The sequence below is a fragment of the Meriones unguiculatus genome, chromosome 1 (genome assembly GCF_030254825.1).
Source record: "Meriones unguiculatus strain TT.TT164.6M chromosome 1, Bangor_MerUng_6.1, whole genome shotgun sequence".
Taxonomy (NCBI): Eukaryota; Metazoa; Chordata; class Mammalia; order Rodentia; family Muridae; genus Meriones; species Meriones unguiculatus.
The window spans coordinates 188,864,555-188,891,258 of record NC_083349.1 but is presented as its reverse complement, the minus strand read 5'-3'; the positions used below and the strand labels follow the sequence as shown (position 1 = coordinate 188,891,258).

At 41.5% G+C, this 26,704-nt stretch overlaps 1 protein-coding gene across 1 annotated transcript; it reads right to left on the bottom strand.

Moving 5' to 3' along the window:
* Positions 1-35: 35 nt before the first annotated feature.
* On the bottom strand, positions 36-25,663 carry C1H11orf65 (chromosome 1 C11orf65 homolog). Its single transcript, XM_021638683.2, has 8 exons — positions 25,583-25,663; positions 19,383-19,475; positions 17,061-17,114; positions 10,589-10,789; positions 9,322-9,452; positions 5,825-5,995; positions 3,410-3,465; positions 36-184 (listed from the first exon to the last, which is right to left on the bottom strand). Exons 1-8 carry the CDS (start codon positions 25,661-25,663, stop codon positions 36-38), a joined length of 936 nt encoding a protein of 311 aa, XP_021494358.1.
* Positions 25,664-26,704: the final 1,041 nt, after the last annotated feature.

The window sequence follows — 26,704 nt, the reverse complement described above, 5'->3', positions numbered from 1 at the left end:
AAGGACCATTACTCAGAAAAGGAAATCCTTTGTGGTTACATTCCATACGTGGTATCAGGAGTTAAGGTAATGAGCGGTGATCTTACATTGCGATCACTCTCAAAAGTTTCATCCAATAATGGCTCTGCGGATTTAGGTTCATAGGTGTTGTGTAGGCCTTTCTGTATTTGCTCAAGCTTGACATCTAAAGAGAAATGACAGGTGGTTAGAACAATGCCCTGCTGGGTATGGTGAGGCACACTCTCCGTCCCAGGCATAGGCAGGTAGATCTCTGAGTTCAGGGCCAGACTGGCACAAAGCGAGTTCCAGGTCAGTCAGGGCTACACAGAGAAACCCTCTTCAAAAAACAACAAAAATCAGTGCCTTACTCTATAGTCCTTTCCTCCACACTTTGAGCACATGTCCTTATTGGTGTTTTAACGAAACTCTTAAGTGCCCCAATCTGTTTGTCCTACTTTAACCACGGTCTATCTATATAGGTCTCTGCAGGGCCTGAGTTCTAGATAGGACCTACTAATAACTACTACCTGTTAGGACAGGTAGTAGTTTAGGACACTCATTTATGTTCTGTAAGCCCAAGTCTTCATCTGTAAAACTTAAGATCATGGTAGACCCTGCCTCATAGTGTGGCTGGACCCAGTGAAGGCCAGAGGATGATGTAAGGTGACCTCTATCATATTGCCTTACTTTATTCCTTTAACTCAGGATCTCTCGTTGATCATGGAGCTTATCAATTCTGCTGGGGTGGCTGACCATTGAGTTCCTGAGATTCCCATGTGTCCACTCCCTAATGCTGAGGTCACAAGCACCCACAGGCTGTGCCTGGCATTTCTTACAAGAGTGCTAGGGTCTTCAAGCTTGCATAGCAAGTAGTCTTACCGACTAGGCCATCCCCCAGGCCCTGCCTGGTTTTGTGAGAATTAAATGTGATGGTGCATACTGTTTGGAAATAAGTGCTTTGTAATTAACTATGGCCATTTCTTTATTCCCAAATAAACTACATTTTCTCCTCTTTGGATCTGCTCTGGATATGCTCTGTTCACGCACATCCTATCTCTTTGTTTTGTGTTTTGAGACAGGGTCTCTGTTGTATAACCCTGACTGTCCTTACTATCAAGAAGGTTACCAAAAATTATTCTATAGAAGGCCATTTTAATGGTCAGTCTTGGCTGTCAGCTTGACTCAGTCTGGAGTCAACTAAAAGGCAAGCAATTATGTGAGGAATTTGCTTAGTTAATTGAGAGGCCCACCCATAGGTGGGTGGCACGATTCTGCAGCAGCCCAAATAAGAGGTGGTGGAAAAAGAAGGCTTGCTTTGCCTGCTTGTCTTTATTTTAATGGCAAACTTATCTGAACTGTCTATGCTGCATTCTTTCATTGATATCAGAGCCAGCCTCAGGTTTCCAGCATGTGCTAAAGATCAGCAGCTCTCAAAGGATCCTCTAGACTTTCAGTACTGATAATGTACCCAGCCCCCATGGAATGTTCAACCACTGGATTCTCAGACTCTGGTGTGGAACCAACATTGTTGGACTACTCAGAGCATACTGATTAAACCAGTCTAATAGATCAGCATTGACTTCACCAATCCCCAGTGTAGAAACTGCTCGGTGTGTTTGAGGAATAGTCATGGGTCTGAAAAATGAAGAGTATGAGTAAAAAGCAGAATGTGTTCATTAAGTATATCCAGTCAACTGAATTTATGTGGGAAAAGCTGAGTGTTTGAAGCAGCAGACTACAACAGTGTTTCAGTGGATTATTAACCTGCTTTTGTTTAAATCCTAGACACAGACTGACCTTGAGCTAGTCATATCATCTCCCTCAGAAAATGCAGATAATGGAACCTGTTCCATATATTGTTTGAAAAATCAAGAAAGTTCATTTTTCTTTGTAATTGCTAAGAGTTCACATTATCTGTTGTACATAGAATGAATCGGGGAATCTCGGCATGGTAGCCATTGCAGAACTTGTTGATCACATGGTGGATTTGGGGGGTAGCAGTGAGCTGGGAGTAAGTGAACAAGCTGAGGAAAATGATAGTCCATACTGATGGGGTGATGTGTGTTGGGCAGCATCCTAAGATATGTTAAATGTCAAGCACTAGTCTGAGCCTTATACTTCCCATGAGCTAAGTATAGGTAATATTGTTGTTTTACAAATGAAGGACCAAAATCACATAGTCAGCCAACAGTAAGACCAAAACTCAAACCCAGACTCCGCAGTCTAACCTCTCTGCCTGACTGCTTCTTATATGAGATAGCAGAGTCACACTCTGATCACAGGTAATCACAGGCTTTGGCTATTGTGCTGGTTGTTTTTGTCAACTTGACACAAAGACATAGGAGGAGAGACTCCTAATTGAGAAATGCCTCTGTAAGATTGGCCTGCAGGCAAGTCTGAGCCATTGCTTTGATCAAGAGATTGGTGATGGAGGGACTACCTCATATGGGCAGTGCCACCACTGGGCAGGTGATCCTGAATGGTCTAAGAAAGCAGGCTGAGCAAGCCAATAAGCAGTACCCCTCCATGGCCTGTGCATCAGTCCTTGCCCTGACTTCTTGGATGATTGACTGTAATATAGGAGTTTAAGTGAATAAGCCTTTTCTTCAGATTGTTTCTGGACAATACAGAAACTGTAAGTCAGAGGTATTTTAGAATCATTAATATTTCTGTGCCATGGGAGTTTTCAGTGTGCTATTACTAAAAGGACAACAGTGGCACTGAACTTAAGACATTTCCAATATTTGGAGGCATTCATTTTGCCAAATCAAGTTTGGCCGAGATCATTACCAAAGTTCGCCGAGATCATTACCAAAATTATAAGCTATGCAACTTTAAAAAATGTTACCCAGCCAGGTGGTGATAGCACATGTCTTTAATCCCAGCACTCAGGAGGCAGACGCAGGCAGATCTCTGTGAGTTTGAGGCCAGCCTGGTCTACAGAGTCAGCTCCAGGACAGCCAGAGCTACACACACACAGAAAAAAAAAAAAGCTTTCTAAAAAAAGTTATCCAGCCATAAATTAAAAGAAAAACTATTTGCAATTGACACCCCTATACAAAAAGGTAAAAATGACCTGGCGGAGTCATTTATAGCCATGTATGTACACAAAAACTCTTACAGATGCTGAAAGGTTAGCTCCTTGGACATATGTAGAGATGTGAGTAATATCATGTAGACTTACACATGTTCCATAAAGTATTGCTAAAAATCACCCAGCTTGCACTGGAAAGGAGCACTGGATGCTCTTGCAGAGGACCTAAGTAAGTTTGCAGCCCCATCACAGCAGTACATACAACTGTCACTCCAATTCCCGGGGATCTGATGTCCTCCAGCCTCCATAGGCACTTCATTCATATGGTACCCTTACACAGAGGCAAAATACTCACACACACAAATAATCACCTACGTTTTAACGTAGCTGAAGAGTTGCTTGTGGCAGTTTCTTTCCAATTAGCAATATACCTGCAACGCATTATATGGACATTAAGTTGACTTACTACTAAATAATAAGTTAACATATGCTTAGAGGTGACATCTTTACTAGTCTCAATGTTTGACTTTACCACCGGCCAGTAGGTCACATGCTTCTAAGGCAGTCTCCAGGACAAGGAGTTACAAGAGGTTAAAATGGAACCCTGTGGTGGCACACACCTTTCATTCCAATACTCTGGAGATGGGTGATGGATCTCTTAAGTTCTAGGACAGGCAGGGTGACATAGTAAGACCTTGTCTTAAAATTAAATATTGGGGCTTTAAAAATTAATATGTAAGTATAGTTACCCAGATTTTTGAAGGTCTTTCCAAGAAATTACTGACCTACCAATTTTCCTATAAGGAGAAATGCCATATTCAACATTTTCCCACATAATGTCATTAAACCAGTTATAAACAAAGAACAGTAAGGGAGACTGGAAGCCATAAAAGCCAATGGAACTAGCTGCTTATTCCTGCTGTAGAACCAAGTTGCTGAAAAGTTTGATCCTGCATCTGATAATTTGTGTCTGTGCCCAAAAGTAATACTCATATATTCCCAACAATCACTCACCTCACCTTAAAGTTTATGCTGTTGTCAGGGGTCAGTGAAAAAATAAAATGTGTGTATGTATTTAATTGAACTGAAAGAAGTTCACTATTGGGAAACATTTAAGGGGAAATGTGGGCCTTCAGTTATGCCCACCATTTCATAGCATGAGTGTTCATCCCAGTACACACAGAATCGAGCAGAGAAGTGACTGGCAACAGAGGTTTGTCTACACCAGCTTCTCCACAGGTGTGGTGACAAAGACATATCTGAATAATGGGCTTTCCCTTTTGTCATTCTCTGCTTCATCTGGTCTCTTTCCCTGGTTCTGTCGGTGACACCTTGATTCTTCTTCTCCCCTTTTATCTCCCTCTTTTTTTCCCAACTTTTTATTGATTCTTTGTGAGTTTCACACCATGCACTTCAGTCCCACTCATTTCCCTGTCCCCTCATATCTGTCTTTCGCCCTTGCAACCTTCCCCCACAAAAGAAGGGAAGCTTAAACCAACAAAAAAAATTTCCTTGAGAGATGGCTCAGCAGTTAAGGCCACTGTCCTTTTCCAGAGGACCTGGATTCAAATCCCAGCACCCACATGGCAGCTCACAACTGTCTGTAAGTCCAAGATATGACACTCATATAGACATATATGCAAGCTAAACACCAGTGCACATAAAATAAAGGAAAATAAATTTTTTAAAAAAGAAGAAAACACCTCATTGTGGAAGCTGTGGTGTGTCAGTGTGTCCTACAGTGTATCCTTTGTCCACACATCTTCACTGCACGTGTTCATTGCAATGAGTCATTGGTCTGGCTGGAGACCTCTGGCTTCTGCCACACATTCAACATTAGACTCCCACCTGGACTCATCTCAGTTATCCTGTTGTTGCCTTGTGTCATGGAGATCCTGCAGCTTTGACTCAACAGGACTGGCCCTTTCACTCTATCCATGAGTTCTGCAGATGTTGTAGATTTGGGGGTGGGCCAACTCAAAGCCCTGGATCTGGGCCTGGGTGGTGGCTGAGCATGTCAGTATACCGGCTCTCCAGAGCTGCTCCCATCAGGCCATCTAATGCCACCACTGGCAGCAGGCGGGGCAGCTCTCCTAATCTCACAGCCATGCTTTCCCCACCATGGCCAGCTCCACCTGTGTTGCCCAGGCATTAACCCCCTCTGTCTAACAGCTCCCATTTCTTCACCATCTTTATACTTTTTCTCTTTGCCCATGCAATATTCACATTTCTTGGAGCTGAATACATATTGAACATTTTAACAGCTTTGCTGAGGTATAATTTGTTTGCTCTACAATCCACTCATGTAAAGTCTATGGTTTGGAGATGATTAGTATATTCAGACATGTACACTTCTCACCACAGTCAATTTTCAGACATCATTACACCCAGGATACACTCAACATCCCTTATAAATTCCACAGCCTCAGGTAACCACTACTAATATATGTTGTCTCTAAGTTTACTTATTCTGTATATATCACATATCAAATATAATAAGGCTGCTTTTATTTAACAGTTCCATTAACATCATGGCACATACCAGTATTTCACTGCTGTACTGCTGAATAATGCTACATTATGTGGGTATACTGTGATTTACATGCCTAATTGTCAACTGATGGACATTAGGGTTACTTCTAATTTTTTCTCATAAAATGTTTCTGTGGAGCCAGCCGTGGTGGCGCACACCTATAATCTCAGCAGTCGGTTTTTAAAGGTTATGTTCATGACCCCAGGGTTCAACCTAGGAAGCTTAGGAATTTTTAGAAGGACTTGCTCTGTACTTACTCCTCAAAGTTGAGTGTATTTGTCCACTTCAGCACTTCATCCACTTCCCATTCCATCACAGAATCTACCCCACCATCTTCAAAACTCTTGATTAGTCCTTTTGTTGCTTTATGAATTAGGCCTAGAGTTTCCTGATTGGTGGGCTTTGCCTCCAGGCTTCCCATATAGTACCTAAATAACAGAAAAGAAGTGAAACACATCTGTTGCAGTGATTAGAAGTAGACACAGTTGATAAATGTTCTTGTTTATGTTATATATTAAAATTATAAATTAAATATTTGTCCTATATATCTAAACTGAGACCCATATGATACAACATTACTAGGCTAATTTAGCCACTAACCAGGAAGCCTTCACTTAATCAGCTGGCATAAGTTTCATGATACAAAGAAAATCTGAACTATGTTGTGAGTAGAAAAATCTTAGAGACTAAGCTAGCTTTCTCATTTTATAAGTGAAGAAATAAATCCAGGAGGAATTGGGTAACTTCTACAAGATCACAAGGCTAATGGCAGTTAGAAAAGGAAAGGTTTGTTTATCTACATCTTTGTGTCAGATACATTGCATAGTTTTCTTGTTTTTCTTTTAAAAGTCAGCCATTTGTGACAGTTGTTTTTCTGTCTTTTCATATAAAGAACCATGGAGAATCAAAGGAATTGTTCAAGATCATAAAAGTAAAAATGAGAGAAACCAGGATTCAAATTGAGTCTGAGTACAGCCTCCTTCCATCTGTCTGACACTATTTTAAGCACTGCTTTCAGGTCAGTGTTCCCACCAGGCACAATAGTAGTCATTACTAAGAATAGAAACGCAGAAATTCATTGAGAAGACAAATGTGCCATCATCAGCAGACTTTGCCATCATTACTAGAGCAGGGCTACAAGAAATGCTAGAGAAGAGGGCCTGCACTTGCAGCATAAGGACCTAAAGTGCCTGCAGAAATAGTAATCCCACTATGCTCCTCATTCCTGGCACCCACAGTAGTCAATGTGGTGGAGACCCAGTATGCAAACATACTTATTTGGGTGGCTCCATGCTGCCACCCAACATGGCATTCAGAGGAAAAGTGACTCCTTGACTGGACTGCTACATGTAGGGTATCCACAAGCCACTGACTATAGTTGGGGAACATGGCTATTCTGACAAGAAATCACATCCAAAGACCTTCTAGATCTCTATCATCTAGAATACAGGCACACCTTTGATCCAGGAGACAGAGGGAAGCAGATCTAAATTCAAGGCCAGCTTGGTACAGAGCAAGTACCAGGTAAAGAAAAGCTTAGGTCCAGGTATGGTGGTACACGCCTTTAATCCCAAACAATGAAGGTAAAGTTAGTTTGTAGAAGGAAGCACCCATTTTAGAAAGTGATCTTTAATTGAGTGGCAAAAAAGTGATGAATCGGAAAAAGATTTGACAGAATAGGATATGCCCAATTCTCACAAGAAAAGAGAGAAGGAAGCTACTTAAGAAGCAATGCAGAGAAGGGAGGGAGATGGTTTTACCAGGAGAGTTTTACAGAGAGAGATTGAATGCGAGAACAGACTAGACACAGGTGAAGGCAGAATGAGCCAGAGAATGAGGAGCCAGATGATTAGAGCAGATTGCTGGAATTAGTTTGAAGCCAACCAGAGCAATTCAGAGGCTGAGAGAAAAGCCAGATTGAATAAGTTATCTGGGAGAGGAGTTTGAGTCAGAACAACTGAGTTGAACCAGCCAGCCAGAATTTAGAAAGAATTAGAAATGGTGAGCTTATTAAGCAGTAAGTCTGAGAGGCTGAAAACATTCTAGATCTAAGTTAGATTGTACAAAGGCTAGAAGCTTCCAGGACTAGGCCTCAGTTAGCGGACAGAGGCAGTGAGCTTCTGAGACAACTGAAACAAGTGAATAAAAGTTCCTTTTACAGGAAAGAGTTTATTTCCATGGCCAACTGGAAATAGAGCCAGTGTCCTTAGCCAGGCCAACATTCAAGGAGCCCCATTCAGAAAGATGGCTTTTTACTCTAAAAGGATCCACGAGGTGCAGACACAGAGGTAATGGAGAAAAAGTAACACGAAGCTTCCAAGGGAGCAGAACTATAGTTATAGACTCAAAAAAAAAAAAAAAAAACAACAACAAAAAGGATACTAATTAAATGCCTACTAAATGTTTTAACCAATCTAAGGAAACTCAGATCTAGGAGAGTTACACATACACACAGGAAATTCAACAAAATTGGGGAAATTTATGAATGAAACTTTTAGCAGATATAGATCATGAAAATAATCTTCCAAGTGAGGAATTCACTAATTCAAATTAAATATGTAATTGATAGCTTCACCACATTAAATAAGGAGAAAAAAATATGAGTATAAAGGTAGATCTTTTGTAATATGTTAGATGAAAAAAAAGAGTGAAGAAACAGTCTGATAGACATGGCACTGTTACAAAATTTTTAATTAATACAAGACAACAAAATGTGGAAAGCCACAAAACCTTGTCAATGAAATGTCTCTAACCTGGGGAAAGGTGCGGCTGTGAAGGTAGGGAAGTCCAAAGGCTCTGACAGAATCAGATAAAGCTGGGTGTGATGGCTCACACCTGTAATTGAAGCATTTGAGGATTGCCATGAGACAATTTGAACAAAGTTTAGTAAGACAAAGACTTTCTTGTTTCTGACAAACAAGAACTGAGGAAGCTCAACCACCTCATCACTAGACCTGACCTATAACAGATGCTCAGCAAAGACCTGCATCTCGTGTTAAAGGGCAGTAAACACCATGAAATGTGTGTGAATTGGGGGGGGGGCGGGGGCGGCCCTCACTGCAACTCTCTGATTACTGAAAAGCCCCCAAACCACAAAAATAAACAAGATAGAGAGAAACCATGGCTATATAACAACTGGAGAACAACAAAAGCCAAGAGTAAATTCTTAACCAGTAATAACCTGGAATGTAAGTGAACTATTTTCCTAATCAAAAATATGGAGTATCTTTGCCAAAAGCAGTCCCCTAGTCCTGGTCCTAATCACCTGCAGTTGTCCACAGTGGATTGGCCTGTGGATAGGTCTGGCTGGCCGGGGGTGGAGGAGAGCCTGCCATGCTCAGCTGTGTTCATTGGACTGCATAAGAAAGCTAGCTAAGGATAATCCTGCAAGTGGTGTTCTTCTGTGGTTTCTACTCCAAGTGATGTTTGATTTTCAGCCATGACTTCCCTCAGTGATAGACTGTAGTTTAACAGCTGAGACAAACCCTTTCACCCCCTAAACTCATGTGGCCAGATCACCTTATCATGTGAAGCAGCATAGAATAAACCATGCACTTTGCTTTAAAAAAAAAAAAATCAACTAACAATGTATGTGTGGGTCTATTTCTCAGTACTATGGTCTGCTCCAAACATCTCTATGTGCCTTTATGCTACTCACAATGTCGTGATTACAATTTCTTTGTAATCCTTACTCTACTTTTTTTTTTCTCAGAAAGACATACATTTCTTTAGTAAAACTAAGTCATCTACTTACATTTGCCTCATCCATTCAATTTTTTTAATTTTTCTTTTCTTTTCAATATCTTGCTTTCTCTTCAGTTTAGAGAAATGAAATTCGCTTTCCTTTGTGCTTTCCAACATTTCACTTTCAGCTGGCATCCAAAACTATGGCAAAGTGAAGATGAATATATACACAATTGACATACTCGTTGTGAATTTAACTCTCTCTACACAGGAACTTTGGGGTGTTGATAGGAATGTGCAAGAAAGGAGTAAAAGAGAAGACAGAACTTCCCAAAGCAGCTCTAATTAAGTTACAAGCAGGACATTCCAGGAGCAGCTCTGACCAACTCCTTGTGTGCTGAGGCGTTCCCTCAGTACCTGGCGAATGAATGAATAGTAAGCCTATTCTGAGCATGTCTGCCTCATCTCGCCTGAACATACTTAGTCCCTCCTAGTGCTGCTAGCTTCTTATGACTCTAATCCTCAAGGATTATATCCACCCAGAAAAGAAGTGCCTCTGCTATGTTCCAAACTGTGGCTTTTTTGTGTGACATGTCCTCCTAGCTGGTTGGTCACTTCCCCACTTCCCGTGTATCCCCACAGGACAGGTACTATGTAACTCTGCTGTATCTCCCAACAATTTGCCCTGTTGAAGCGTTCACCAGACTGTGCTAAAGCAGCCTGCCTACTTGACTGTCTCTAGGTCCAGGCATCCTCTTTGAGAGAAGGAGCTGTGTCTTCTCACCACTGTGTTCGTAGCATCTGGAACTAGCCTAACATGACAGACATGCAACAAAGTACTGAACGAGCATATTCACACCTCAGTCATTTTAAACATGAGACATTGAAACATTTGATATATAAATATACCTCACCCTATAATCTGTGTTTTGAGAATACAGTTAGCAGAGAGTAAATAAACATGTAAGAGAGGCAGCAAGGTGGCTTACTGTGGAGAAATACCAGTCAACCCTGGTGATGTGGGTATGATCTCAGGAGCCCATAGTTGGAAGGGGGAAACCAGCGCCAAAAGCTGTCCTCAGACTTCTCCATGAACAGTGGAACACATATTTGCCCATGCTTGCACACACATCATTTTTACACACACAACAATAATTAATTTATAAACATAAAAACAAATTGTTATCCTTAGAATTAACAACTCCAAAAAAGCTAAGTTAAGTAATTTTTTCAATTAAATTACAATTATTATTTTTAAAATTCAGGATGAACTTTCAAAACCAAGATTAATTTCTAAATATGCTAAATAAAAATTACTACTATTTCCATTTTCTTACTCTATAAGCAACAGGCCTCCATCCATTGTTCTCTACCCGGCGATACCAGCCACTTCGGTTCTCAACCTCGGGTGGATCGTCTTTATTATGAGATGTGTATCTTGATGGAAGCTTTGTGTAGTCTTTAGGGCTGTTGGCACACAGATCTTCAATATGTCTGTGAGTAAAAATTTTATAGTATATCTGGGGTGGAAATGTATCCTGTAGATGGGAAAGTTCAAAGCATGTTGTAATGCAATAACAGAAATGGGTTACAATTTAAAAATTCATTTATACTTCACATAGCTGTGCTTTAAAACTACCAAATAAGGACTCCAGCCCGGGTAGCAGGTTGGCTTAGCTACAGATCTTCTCTTGTCCCGCTGCTCTTCCAAATCCATCCCACTTCCCAATTCTGCAGCTGCCCACCTGCTCCCTTCCCTACTGCCCCATCTCCAGGGATCACACATATCTTCTCCTCCTGACTTCCTTCCTTCCATTTATTGCCTTATCCCAGCCCCCAACTCCTAGTACTCCCAGGGAACTTGCAGGTTACTCAGGCCAGAGAAGCAGATAGGCTAACTGCCGATTTTTGCATATCCCTTCTCTCCTCTAAATTCAATCCCCAGCCTCATTCTTAGCTCTAAAGCAGATCACCTTTTGCATCCTCTCCTTTGTGATCCGCCTCAGCCCCCATCATGTAGATCACATAGATCTTCACCTCCTAACCTCCCTACACACACACACACACACACACACACTCATTGCATTATCCTAGACCTAACTCCAGTCGGTACTCTCTGGACCTCAAAGGGCACTGCTGATCTTCACCTCTCCCTCCATTCCACCGAGTCCAATCTCCCAGTCTCATGCCCAGCTCTATAACAGACCTTCGGCTGTGCCTGCCCTTGGTCCCTGGGGGACTAAGCAAACCTGGTGGAACACCCTGTTTCATCCATCCTGGGGACCTTAACACCTTCCTCCTAGCCCATCCTCATTCTTACATGTCACCTCCTAATACCTAGGTTAAATACATTTAACCTGGAAAATCTCAGTGGCCACACCTATCAGAATGCCAGAAAATGTTCTTATTAGGCAACACATAGCCACTAAATCTCCTAAGAACCAGAGCGGGCAACCAAGAAACAAAACATCCACCCAACAAAGACAAGCTCAAGTATCAGCACCTAGAATTACAATTGTCTCAAACACAGATGACCAGAGACCAATGTAAAAACACAATAACAGCCAGAATAATATCTCCACTAGAGCCCAGCAGCCCTACCACAGAAGGCCCTGAGAAATGCAATACAGCTGAAGCACTAGAAAAGGACCGTAAAATAGCCATTATAAATGATAGAGGTTTATTAAAGAAGAAATTAATAAATCCTTTAATCTATGAAAACACACACACAAAAAGGCTAGGAAATGAATAGAACAGCTCAAGTAGAAATAGAAACAATAAAGAAAACCCAAATTGAGGGAAATCTGGAAATAAATTTACAAACTTGAGCAGAAACTTCAGGTAAGTCTCACCAACAGACGACAAGAGATGAAAAAGAATCATAGGCATTGAAGACATGAAGAAATGGATACCTTGGTCAAAGAAAATGTTGAATCTAAAAAAATCCTGGCACAAATAACCCAGGAAATCTGGGACACTATGAAAAGACAAAATCTAAGAATAATAGGAATACAGGAAAGAAAAGAAACACAGGTCAAAGCACAGAAAATATGTTCAACAAAATCATAGAAGACTTCCTTAACCTAAAAGAAGAAGATGCCTATCAAGGTATTAAAAGCATACAAAGACGCTCAACTGATAAGGCTCCTGACCCTGAATCTGAGAGTCGGGTTCAGTTCCCTGCTATCATCTCTCCCCCACCTGCAACCCCAGAGCCCAGCATCCATCAAGGAGCAGGAAGTGAGGATCCTTCCCCAACTCCTGGCCTGCCAGAGCCTGCCAGCAATGACAAGGTCTGCTCAGGTCCCTCTGTGCCCCACACCTCAGAACCCAGGCTTGTGCCATTTCCCAGGCCACACTGACACCTGCAATTCCAAACACCAGGAGCCATCAGGGAGCAGCAGAGAATGATACCCATCAGTGACCACCAGAGACAAGCAGCCATCAAGGACTGCCTGGCCCAATCTCCACCTGCAAACCCAGAGATGGCAGCCATCAGAGCTTACCAGCTCTCCCTGTATACCTGGAGGCCTACTGTCACCCAGAAAAACCAGAGGACTGCTGCCATCTGGGACCACCAGCTCTGTTTACAACCCCAGAGACCTACTATCATCAGGGACTATCAGGCTTGCTAACACCAGAGACAACCAAATGGCTAGAGGTCAGCATAAGAACACAAGTAACAAAAACTAGGGCCATATGACACCACTGGAACCCAGCTATCCTACCACAGCAAGTCCTGGAGATAGTATCCCACCTGAAGTGCAAGCAAACGATCTTAAATCTGAGGTGATAAAAAAATGACAGGGGCCTTAAAAGGGGAAAATAAATCCCTCAAAGAAATGCAGGAAAATGCAATCAAACAGGTGATAGAATTAAATAAATCCCTTAAAGAAATACAGGAACGTACAGTCAAACAGGAGAAGGAAATGAATAAGACTGTCTAAGATCTAAAACTGGAAATAGATGGAGTAAGGATAATACAATCTAGCCCGGCACAGTGGCACATGCCTTTAATCCCAGCACTCTGGGAGGCAGAGGCAGGCAGATCTCTGAGTTTGAGGCCAGCCTGCTCTACAAAAAGAGTTCAGGACAGCCAGGGCTACACAGAGAAATCCTGTCTCAAAAAAAACAAAACCAAACAAACAAAACCCCACAAACTGAAGCAATCCTGGATATAGAGAACCTAAGGAAAAGAACAGGAACTACAAACACAAGCATTACCAACAGAACAGAAGAGATGGAAGAGAGAATCTCAGGTGTAGAAGATATGATTGAAAAAAATCGTATCGGTTAAAATGTTAAATCTAAAAAGTCTCTGAAACAAAACATCCAAGGAATCTGGAACACTATAAAAAGACCAAACCTATGAATAATAGGAATGGAAGAAGAAGATTCTCAGCTCCAAAATATTGAAAATATTTTTAACAAAGTATAAAAGAGAAATTTTTCAACCTAAAAAAGAGATGCCTAGAAATATACAAGAAGCTTACAGAATACCAACTAGATTGGACCAGAAAAGAAAATCCTCCTGCCACATAATAATCAAAAGGCTGAATGTGAAGAACAAAGAAAGAATATTAAAAACTACAAGGAAAAAAAAGGCCAAGTCACATATAAAGGTAGACCTATCGGAATTACATATAGCTTCCCACCAGAAATTCTAAAAGCCAGAAGGGCCCAGGCAGATATTTTACAGACACTAAGAGACCACAGATGTTAGCCCCCACTATTATACCCAGAGAAACTTTTAATCACCATAGATGGAGAAAACAAGAGATTTCATTTTAAAAAAAAAAGCACATTTAAACAACACATATTCACAAATCTAGCCCATAGAAGATACTAGAAGAAAAACTCCAACCCATGGAGGCTAACTACACCCAGGAAAACACAAGAAATAAATAACCCCACATCACCAAAACCAAAAGAAGGGAAACACACAACATCAAATAACAGGAAGTAACAACCACTGGTCATTAATATCTCTCAACATCAGTGGCCTCAACTCCCCAAATAAAAAGACACAGACTAACAGAATGGATGTGAAAACAAGACCCATCATTGTGCTGCATACAAGAAACACACTTCAGCAATCATGATAAACATCTCAGAGTAAAGTGCAGGAAAAGGTTTTCAAAGCAAAAAGACCCAAGAAGCAAGCTATAGTAGCTAGTCTAGTATCTAATAAAACAGACTTTCAACTAAGATTAATCAAAGGAGATGGGGAAGGACACTTCATACCCATTAAATGAAAAATCCACCAAGATGACATCTCAATTCAAAACATCTATGCCCCCAATACAAGGGTACCTGCATTTGTAAAAGAAACATTACTAAAGCTTAAATTCCACATCAAAACCCACACATTAATAGTGGGAGACTTCAACACCACTTTCTCACTAATGTGCACGTCATAGAGACAGAAACTAAACAGCAATATAAACAAAACTAATAGATGTCATGAATTAAATGGACCTAACAGATATATACAGAACATTTTACCCAAACACAAAAGAATTTACATTCTTCTCACACCTCATGGAATCTTCTCCAAAACTGGCCATATACTTGGCCACAAAGCAAGCCTCAATAGATACAAGAAGACTAAAATAACCCTTTGTATCTTATCAGACCGCCATGGATTAAAGCTGGAACTCAGAAACAACAGAAAACTACAAACTCATGGAAACTGAAGAACCCTCTACTCATATTTTCTGTACCTTTGACCTGTGTTTCTTTTCCTTCCTGTATTCCTTCCTGTATTCCTGTATTCCTTCCTGTATTCTTAGATTTTGTCTTTTCATAGTGTCCCTGTGCTAATGGTGTTAACAAAAAAGCCACAAATGCACACCAGAAAAAAGATAGCATCTTCAACAAATGGTGTTGGTTAAACTGGATGTCTGCATGCAGAAGAATGCAAATAGATCCATATTTATCACCCTGTGCAAAACTGAACCTAAATGGATCAAAGAGTTCAACATAAACCCAATATACTAAACTTGATAGAAGAGAAAGTGGGGATAGCCTTGAGATCATTGGCACAAGAAAAGACTTCTGAACAGAACATCATTAGCACAGGTACTAAGATCAAAAATTAATAAATGGGACTTCATGAAACTGAAATGTTTCTGCAAGGCAAAGGCAGTCATTCAGACAGACAAACTAGCAGCCTATAGAATGGGAAAATATTTACCAACTACACATTTGATAGAGGTTTAATATTCAAAATACATAAAGAACTAAAAAAAAACTAGATATCAACAAAAGAAATAACCCATTTAAAAATGGTGTTCAGATATAAACCGAGAATTCCCAAAAGAGGAAAATCAAATGGCTCCTCCAGCACCATGTCTGTCTGCATGCTGTTGTGATTCTCACTATGGCGATAATGACCTAAACCTCTAGAACTGCAAGCCAGCCCCAATTAAATTTTATCCTTTATAAGATTTGTAGTGGTCACGGTGTCTCTTCACAGCAATAAAATTCTAAGACATATGTATATGAAGGTAACCTAATGAAATCACCAAACAATGGGGAAGACAGAATCTTAACTATCTCTTATCACCAGATGAAGCATTCAATATCAGGATTGGATTACATCTAATTGAGTTGTTGGCCAAAAGGGTCCCATAGGAATCCCCAAACAACCCAGGCTGTTGCTAAGACTATAGGTTGCTCTCCACAAACTGACAAAAAGCCCCCATTGCTGGAGATAACACCTACACAGCTCACTGAACATGAAGATGTCAACCGGGTGCCTACACAGGGCCTTCACCCCTAAGTTCTAGCATCTTTGTTAACAGGAAGGTATTCTTCGTATACCAAATGCAATACCAGCACTTTGATCTACACTGCTGTCCTGTCTGCAAGACATGCTAGGACAATGGTGGCACAAAGCTTTTGGGAGCAACCAGTCAATATCTGATTTAACTTAAGACTCACTCTGTGAGTTAGAACCCATATTTGATCCTCTTTGGATCACCAGAAACTTTAAATAGCCCAAGGACCAAAGGTAAACCAAATCCTACTGATCCAAAACAAAATTAACAATAAAACAACTCCTAATGACGTTCTGCTATATTCATAGATCAGCGCCTTGTTCCACCAACATCAGAGAAGCTTCTTCCTACAGTGGCTGTAAACAAATACAGAGAGCCACAGCCCAACATGCTGGACACGTATCGAGCAAGAGACCTTGGGACACTTAGCTGTAAATGGGATGCCTCCATCATACCTCTCCCCTTATGCCTCAAGAAACTCTGTGGAAGAGGAGGTGTAAACAGTGTAAGAGCCATAGAGGATGGAGGACACCAAGAAAACAAGGCCCTTTAAATGAACATGAGCAAAGCGTGTATGAACTCACAGAGACTGAGGCAGCTTGTGCAGGGCCTGCAAACATCTGCCTCAGGTCCTTTGTACTAATATTATGGCTTCCAGTTGAGTGTTTTTATGGGATTCCTGAATGTGACAGCAAGTGGGTCTCTGGCTCTTGGGCCTTCTCTTGAACTCTTTTCCTTCTGTTTGTTTTGTCCAATTCTGATGTGTTAGTTTTATTTTATCATATCACATCATATATCATATCACATCACATCACATCACATCGTTATTCCTTAGAAGTCTGTTTGTTTTCTTATGAGAGACACAAAGTTAGTGGATCTGGATGGGAGGGGAGAATCTGGGAAGAGTAGAGGAAGTGGGAACCATAATCAGGATCAGAGAAATTAGAGCCATAGTCAGAGAAAAAAAAATTTTTTTTCAAGAAAAGGGAAAAACAAACCTACCAAATAAGGGTTCCTGCATACTCACCCCACCCAATCTGAATCGGACTTGAACACCAGCAGCAGTATCTAGGAACTCTGCCTGTAAGAAAACAGATGTCCCTTCAGCATCCCATGAGCATCATTTGGCTTTCTCACGCTGGCAATTCAAAAGTAATCACTGGTATTTACTATTTATAAAACAGGTCAGGTGAATGTGCTTCAAATAGATTTAAATCATTTAAAAATGTTTTTAATTATGAGTACACATGAGTGCAGAGGTACCCATGGAAGATATAGGCGTTGGATTCCACTAAAACTGGAGTTACAGGTGGTTGTGAGCCACCCAGTGTGGTTGCTGGGAACTGAACTTGGGTCCTCTGGAAGAACAGTATGAGATCTTAACTGATGAGCCATTTCTCCAGTCCAGACATCATAAAATACTGAGAACTAAGGACTTATGGACAGCTCTTAGGATAACTGGGAAAATACTACCAAACTCTCATTTCTGTGAAATATTTAAATACAAATCCTAAAATGAGTGTGATGATGGCACATGACTTTAATCCCAGCACTCAGGAGGCAGAGGCAGGTGGATCTCTGTGAGTTCAAGGCCAGTGAGCTCCAAGACAGCCAAAACTATATAGATAGAGAAATCCTGTCTTAAAATAATAATTAAAAAATAAAATAAGCACAAATCCTAAGTGACTTGTTATTTGTGAAAGAAATAAGTCCTCAAATATATGACATATACAAAATATTACCTTGTAAATAAATTCACACATAAAAAAACTTATCTCACTAAAGCTCAACACTAGCTTTTGCTAAGTCAAACAATATCCAAATTTTTGTGAGAATTATTAATAATGGATCTTTTAAATATAGTACCCTGCACCAAATCTATCTATCTATCTATCTATCTATCTATCTATCTATCTATCTATCTATCTATTCCCTTATGTGAAGACAGTTCAAATCTATCTCCTTTATATTAGGTTAGATTAGAAAATAGGCATTATGGTTTGAAAATCAATTAATTTTTTCAGAATACTTTTCTTCCATCTAAAACCTTTACAAATTAAATATGAGTATAAAATAGTATGTAATTTTATTCGGATGGTGATGATATACACTCATACATATTCCAGCCTCCTGAGGGCTGTAATTAAAAGCGTGCATTACCACCACCAGAAATCAACAATTTTAAGTGTGTTGCTCCATGAAATTTTACACATTTGTACATTCCATGACTCTGTAAGTCATATAAAAATCATAACCATTTTCATCATTGTGGTCCTGTTGCCCCTCCCCGTTGGTTATCCTTAAATATCTCTTTATCTTCATGCTATCTGCTTTCAAATTTCACACAAAAGGAATCACACTATATACTATTTTGGTGCCTGGCGTTTTGTTCAGCTTCAGTAGAGGACAAAAGAATAAGATCCATCCATTAGATGCACAGGTTATTTTACATTGCTACTAGTATTTCATCTTACCAACTCTAACTGCTCCCCATTTGCTCTGTCTATAACTTGGGCTACAAACAAAGCCGCTGTGAGTATTACTGGTACTTCATGTCTTCTGGTGAATCACTGAATTTACTTCCCTGGCTGTATACTCAGGAATGGAATAGAAGAGATTATGGCATATGTTGGTTGACTTTCTGCTGCTGTAACAAAATGTTGATGAATGGGAAGCTTTTTCCTTAGTTCTGGAGGCTGTGGTATCAGCATCTGCAGAGGGCCTTCCTGCATTGATGACATCATGTGACAAAAGAGCAAGGATACAAGCTCGGGTTTCTTCTCCTCCTCTGAAGGGCTAATCTCAGCACTTGGAGGCAGGAGCTGATGCGGAGGCCGGGGGGGGGTGTGTGCTGCTTATTGGCTTGCTATGTATGTATGGCTTGCTCAGTCTGCTTTCTTGTGCAGTCAAGGACCACCCGCCCAGAAGTGGTACTATTCAAGGCCATCCCACATCAACCATTAGCACATCAATCATTATCAAGAAAACGCCCTACACATAAGACTCTTCCCAAATGACCTGAGCTTATATCAAGCTGACAAAAAACAAACAACAAAACACAAAACAGGATAGCACCTCAAGACATGCTTCCAAAAGTAGAAGCTTACGCAAGGTGCTGAACTCAAAATGAACACGCTTAGATTAGAAGGAAAATGTTGTAAGTGACTGGCAGGTACAGTGAGCTGGGGCATATTTTGTGCTGTTTGTTTTGTGGTAATTCATTTAACTATATATTTATGCTTTCTGGGCATTCTACATGCATGTAATAGTTCAGTAAAAAGTTTGTAAAGACGCAAACATGAAAACATTGAACTAATAGGAAGTTCTGGGTCAGAAATGACAATCTTACCTCTTTAGGGTTAATGTACCTCATTATCTGATGTGGTTCTCCTTGTCTTCTAAAGTTAATCAGACTTTTAAAATGCTGGAATATGGCAACATTCTAAAGAGTGAAAACAGATTTTTATGGTTAAAACTAGGTTCTCTGCTTTCCTAAAGGTATTATTATGATTTTAATTATTTTAGCATTTATTTATTTGGGACGGGGGTGCTACAGCACACATTTAGAGGACAACTGTCGGGCGTTGGTTCCTTCCTTTCCTCCCTCATGTGGGCCTAGGGAAAGAACCAGGTCATTAGCTTGCTAGTAATTGCCTTTACCCACTGAGCTATGTTACCGGCCTTGGATTTTCTACTTTTTTATTAGCTGTTCATATAACTGCACAGAAACGCAGATATGAATAGTCTAGTAGGACAAGAGAAAGGAGGCCTCAAACTAAAACCGTTTTAGGGAGAGCAAAAATTCCTCCCCCTGTGGCTCGGCTGAGGCAGTCAACGCTGGAAGGTAAAATCTCTCATGTAATCTCTCCCCAGCTCCTAAAGGAGGCTGGTGCTATCTGAAGTTAAAACTCCTCAAGGACACCATAAAAGAGGGGGGATGGAGAATATAAGAGAGGAGGGGATGCTAGATACAGCCCAGCACCCACTTTCTCTGAAAAGAACCAAATTAAAAAACATAGCTGTATAATGAGGTGAGTGACTTTAGGAGATGATTTAGGACTAAATGAGAGCAATAAAGGAGGATGTAGGGAGGGAAGGAATAAAGGAGGGAAGGAGGGAGGGAAGGAGAAAAGGAAGGAAATTAAGATGTCGGGGAGTTGACAGCATAAAAAGAAAAGCATTTCTGCAACTTTTATCGCAGCTCCATATCTACAGAGGGAAGCTTCCCTCCCCGCCCCCCGCCCCCACTGCAGGAGAGGGTAAATGGGAGAGTCCCTGTAGACTCTCTCTTATTTTTTTTAAAGATTTATTTATTTATTTATTTATTTATTCATTTATTTATTTATTTATTTATTTATTTATTGTGTATCCTGTGTTCTGCCTGCATGTACAACTGCAGGCCAGAAGAGGGCACCAAATCTCATTATAGATGGTTGTGAGCCACCATGTGGTTGCTGGGAATTAAACTTAGGACCTTTGAAAGAGGAACCAAGCCCTTAACCGTTGAGCCATCTTGCCAACCCCCCCCACCCCCACCCCCCGTAGACTCTTGTCAGCGAGGATGCAGGCAGCCTTTGCTATCAAAAAAGCTTCACAGCTCTTCCAGGCTGGCAGTTAGATAAGCTACCATGACTCTGTAGAGCATCTGTGTTTTGGACAAGGACTTCAGTGTCTCCAGGTGAACAAACAGGTTTGCTATAGCTAGTGGCACCTGGAGACATATACTGTTGTGTAAAGTTGGAGTGTTCTAGGGGTCAGAAATCCCTGTGTAGCCCTCCCCTCCAGGGTTCCATAGACACCTACTACCCTGGCTTTTTGGGTGCCTGCATTGCAAACTCAGCCTGACCTTGCAGAGTAGCTGTGTCCTATGCTAGTTGGATGCTCTGCATTTTAAAGGATGGACTTTTGACATGACCAGGAAGAGAGGGCACAGACCTTGAGAACCAGGAGACTTTTGTACTTGCATTCTGAGGCCCAGAGCATGGCAGCTGCTTGTGGACCCTGAAGCAGAGACCTACAAAGGTCATTAGAGTTGTAAGGAAATGCCGTGGTTCCTGCTGCAAACGCATTCACATATGCTTGCTAAAGGGGCTCTAGCCAGCCCTCTGTCTCTGGATCTATATTACCATAGAAATGGCAGAGAGAAATGCCTTGGCTCCAGCTGTCCTACCCCTGTGTGCACTGACACTGAGGCGGCAGAGAGCCTGCCATGGTGCTTCAGGCTTCTCAGCACTGCTAGAACTGCCACAACAAATAGGCTTTGCTAGAAGCAGGGCACAGCAGAGCCTCAGGAAAAGCCATCATTTGCTAGAGGCTGCCATCCCCACTGTGCTGTAGCCACACACTGAGTACCCGCTCCTACTGTTGCTCATGTCACAGGTACCTGAACCACTATTGTCCCCACTCTTGTAGGTCTCCAGAGACAGTGAGTCTCTCTAGCAGCATCTAGCAGGCTCTCCCTGGTATGTACTGTGTCCAAAGTCATCCCTTCTAGTTAAAGAAGCTATGAGGAGGAGGCTGTGGTGCCCAGTGGGAACAGAGCCACTGGTGTGCACTAGAATCATGCTGCTGGACACATCTTCTGGAGCAGGCCACTTGCTAAGAGGCTACCCCATAAATTAATGGGAATATCAAGTGGCAAATATCAGTGTGGGAGCACAAGAGAGGGCTCACAAAAAGACGGCAATTTATTGGCTCCAGAGACCTGTAGGCTCACTATGTACAAAATACTTGACAAATGTCAAATAATGATCATAAGGATACCCAGTGAGATCCATCAGGAGACAGACTGGTAGTTAAGTGAAGAAAATGTTTAAGAGAGTCCTAAACTCAAAGGTGAATGAAAGATAGCTAGCATCGTGAGAGCACATGGAAGCATAAACCCAACTAGAGCCTGCAAACGAAAGGAAAATGAAGAATCAGTCTTCATCAAATAAGAGTAAACCGTCAATATAATAAAATTACAAAGAATATTCAGGACAATTACAAGAAAAAACTCAGGAGCCTTTACTTATCATTAATAACCTTAGATGTAAATGAACTAAATTCTCCAATTAAAAGATACAGAGTTGCTGGACGTGGTGGCGCACACCTGTAATCCCAGCACTTGGGGAGGCAGACGAAAACAGATCTCTGTGAATTCAAGGCCAACCTGTTCTACAAGGCAAGGCCAGGACAGCCAAGACTATGCAGAGAAACCCTGTCTGGAAAAACAAAAAACAATCAAGGTTTACAGAGTATATCAACAGATTTAAAAAACAAGACCAAACAATATTCTGCCTGAAACTTATAAGAAACTTAAGCCACCAGTGAAGACACAAAGGGGCTGAGAGCGTACAGGGAGAGTGGATGTGAAATTTAAAGTAAATGCAAACTTAAAACAAGCAAAAGCAGCTGTTTGGGTGTTAATAGAGTTACACACCAGCACAGGTTTTATGGCTCTTCCAGAGAATGGTAGATTTGCAAGATTTGATCTGATGGTAGTCTTGTGGACTGGAAGCAACTGTATAACTTAGCACAAAGCCACTAGGCACATTGACTGAAGGGACCCACTGCAGGGTGCTCCTTTCTGGCCCCCAGATTAGGCAGGGACCACATCCAAACACCAATTTCCAAGCACAAACCAAACACAAAGAGATCCCTTTATCAAGCAAGAGGCAAGGCGGCTGACTCTGAGTCCCACAGAAACAGCAATGAATAGCTTTGCTAGTGTTAATGTTAAGAGCGGGGAGAAGAGGAGGTCTGGGATAGAATGAGCTAAAATGAGTTGATAAGTTCTGACTGGGTATCTTAAACAGGATAGTCAAAATCATGAAGTCTGATTGCTGGACCCTGGTGTTTTCATAGCTGGATGTTGGTGCTCAGACCCAGGAATGAGTCAGGCATAACAAAGTGGTCAGATAAGGGAGCAGACCTTGGTGGATAACTTCAGGAATGCAATCTCACAGTTTAGCAAAGGAGAGAGAAGGGGAAAGGGCGAACCCTGCTGGAGCCATGTTTGCTGTGCTCAGCCCTGCTAGAGCCCTTCAGTAACAGGTTTGCTACTGTTATGAGAAGAAGTGAAGTCATTTTCCCTCTTGGCTGTCACCCAACCTGGTAAGTAAACTTGGAAAATTACTTTTACTTATGAGACCAATTCCATCCATGTTAAGAGCACAATAAATGAGCAATACAAAAGCCCAGATAAAATATGCCATTAAACCATAAGATCTTCAAGAGTACTCATAAATATTGGATGAGTAAATATGCCTTTACCACTTTGTTGCAAACATGATGGCTGAGTCAAGAAATAAAGAATATCAGAGGTCCTCACCAACCCTGTATCTGCCAGAAGGCTAATATCCAGAGTATATAAAGAACTCAAGAAGTTAAACACCACCAAATCAAATAAACCAATTAAAAAATGGGATACAGAGCTAAACAGAGAATTCTTAACAGAAGAATACAGAATGGCAGAGAAACACTTAAAGAAGTGCTCAAAGTCCTTAGTCATCAGGGAAATGCAAGTCAAAACGAACCTGAGATTCCACTTTATACCCATCAGAATGTCTAAGATAAAAAAAACTCAAGTGACAACACATGCTGGAGAGGATGTGGAGAAAAGGGAACCCTCCTCTATTGCTGGTGGGAATGTAAACTTGTACAATCACATTGGAAATCAATCTGGTGCTTTCTCAAGATTAGGAATAGTGCTTCCCCAAGATCCAGCTATACCACTCCTAGACATATGTTCAAAACATGCTCAAGTATACAACAAGGACATTTGCTCAACCATGTTCATAGCAGCTTTATTCATAATAGCCAGAATCTGGAAACAGCCCAGATGTCCTTCAACTGAAGAATGGATACAGAAATTGTGATACATTTACCAATGGAATAGTACTCAGCAAGGAAAAACAAGGAAATGATGAAATTTGCAGGCAAATGGTGGGAACAAGAAAAGATCATCCTGAGTGAGGTATCCCGGAGCAGAAAGACACACATGGTATAAACTCACTTATAAGTGGATATTAGACATATAATATAGGATAAACATATTAAATCTGTACACCTAAAGAAGTTAAGCAGGAAAGAGGACCCTGGGTAAGGTGATCAATTATCATTCAGAAAGGCAAACAGGATAGACCTCAGGAGATGAAGGAAACAGGGAACAGGACAGGAGCCTACCACAGAGGGCCTCTGAAAGACTCTACCCAGCAGGGTATCAACACAGAGACTAAGACTCATAGCCAAACTTTGGGCAGAGTTCAGGGAATCTTATGAAAGAAGAGGGAGCTAGAAAGACCCGGGGGAGACAGGAGCTCCAAAAGGAGATCAACAGAACCAAAGAATCTGGGCCCAGGGCTTTTTGCAGAGACGAATACTCCAACCAAGGACCATGCATGAGAACCCCTAGAACCCCTGTACAGATGTAGTCCATGGCAGCTCTGTGTCCAAGTGGGTTTCCTAGTAATGGGAACAGGGACTATCTCTGACATGAACTCAGTGGCTGGCTCTTTGATCACCCCCAGAGGAGATCACCCCCTATCAGGTTTCATCAGGACAATGCAGCCAGTCCTGATGAGACCTGATAGGCTATGGTCAGAGGGAAAGGGAGGAGGACATTCCTATCAGTAGACTGAGGAAGGGGCATAGGAGGAGATGAGGGAGGGGGGTCCCTATAAGTGGACGAGGGAGGGGGCTACAGCTGGGATAAAAAGTGAATAAATTATAATAAATAACTTAAAAAATAATTTCTTTAATTTCTCCCCCACCAAAAAAAAAAAAATATCAGAGGTCAAAATTGAATGAGACTGGAGACTGTTAGTGATAGATTATTTATGGGCATTATCAAAGCGTCTGCCCACATACAGAAGCTTCCCAGAAACCAGAGGGGCAGCTCAGTGGATAAAGTGCTTGCTCTCCAGTACCCACATAAAAGAGCTGAGTGTGGCAGGCAGTGGGGGCACACACCTTTAATCCAGGCACTTGGGAGGCAGAGGCAGGTAGATCTCTCAATTGAAGGCCTGCCTGGTGAGTTCCCAGACAGTCAGGGACACACAGAGAAACTCTGTTTCAAAAAAACAAAACCAAAAAGCTGAATGTGAGGAGACAGGAATAACCCGGTGGTGCTGGGAGCCAGAGGCTGTGACAAGTGAGTCACCGAGGCTTGCTGGGTAATCACTGCAGCCTACAGGCAAGTTACACGCTCGTGCGGGTTCCTGTCTCAAAAATAAAGTGGGCGATGTCCTGAGGAACAATGTCTGAGCCTGAGCCAATGTCACAGGCTGACTTGTGGCCTCCACATGTGTGCATGTACAAACATGTCCACACATGCCTGCACGTGTCTACATCCATGCATATAAAAACTGTTTTAACTAAAAAGAATGGACATGTTTGTGAACCTAGTGTAATAATTCTAACTTCTGAAACTGAATGGTGAACTTCTAAGCTGAGGGCGGTCCAAACATGGGCAAATACACTAGAGAACTGTTGAACTGCACACACTTTACAGACGTACATTTTGTGAACTGTAAATCATCTCTCAAGAGATCAAATAAACGAACTCACAAGAAAGTTTTTCCAGGCCCTCTGAATGGTTTTTGCAGCCATTTCCAGCCTTTCAGATTCTTGGAGTGGTTCCTCAGGCATTTGGAAGTTCTAAAAGAAAAATAAGCAAAGTGGGAACCTTGAAATAATTTTATGTTTCACTGTGAAGCTGTCTCTGGGACTCAATGGACAGTAAATTGTCTAAAGGAGATGAAATGAGACTGGGTATTTAAGTGAGATCCCTAATGGGTTACACTGTTTTTCAACAAGTATTTTGCATGGGAGATTTTTCAAAAGATCTGTGTGCGTGTGCGCGCGTATGTGAATTATGAAGTGCCCCCAGCTACTGGAATCACAGTCTCTTGAGAGCTGCCTGATGTTGGTGCTGGGATCTGAACTCTGGTCCTCTGATAGAGCACTGACTTTTAACCACGAGCCACCTCTCTGCTCCCAGTATAGATTTTAAATGTGCTTGTGCCAGACTGAACTTTAAGATTTAAGGTCAAATAGTAAATAACTGGTCAGAGTTGAGTCTGTTTAGGGCTTTCAAGTCTGTGACCTTTCCTTTATCAACATGTGTAAAGAAACAGCTGTAGCCACAAGCTTGCCTAAGCCCTAACCTAGAACTGCGAGTTGATTACAACTATGGTGCCTCCTTTATATACCACACTTTACATTTTTAAAAAGATGACGCTGGAACTATTAAGGAGTGAAGCAAAATCACTACGGGTACTTCACAATTTTACTTGAACTATTAAGAGTAGTACAGAAACCAGAGAGAAACTCTAGCTCCTGCTCCTTCCCAAAGCTTCCACAAAATGCGCACTAAGACGGAAGTGGATGTCAAGTTGTGCCTTTCTGAGGTTGTTCAGACTCCATTCCTACGTCAGCATAGGAGATAAAATGGGACCCGAGGGGGAAGGGTTTGGGCAGCTTCTTGTTTTGCAAGCATGAAGATGCCCAGCCTCCATAGAGAGCAGGAAGCCATGGCCATCTGTGACCCCAGCCCTCAGGGGCACAGTCGGGCAGGGACAGGAGGATCCCAGGGGACTCACTGGTGAGCTGGTCTAGAAAAAATGTTGAGCTCCAGGTTTCACCAAGCCTGTCTCAACAAAAAAAGAAGGGACTGGAGAGATGGCTCAG

Excerpts from the sequence above, each read along its gene's own strand:
- C1H11orf65 (XM_021638683.2), bottom strand. The coding sequence starts at position 25,663 with ATGCCTGAGGAACCACTCCAAGAATCTGAAAGGCTGGAAATGGCTGCA. Across the intron at positions 17,115-19,382 it reads GGTACATTAACCCTAAAGAG|GCAGAGTTCCTAGATACTGC; the intron begins GTAAGATTGTCA and ends GTTTTCTTACAG. Across the intron at positions 5,996-9,321 it reads ATTGAATGGATGAGGCAAAT|GTACTATATGGGAAGCCTGG; the intron begins GTAAGTAGATGA and ends TCTGTTATTTAG.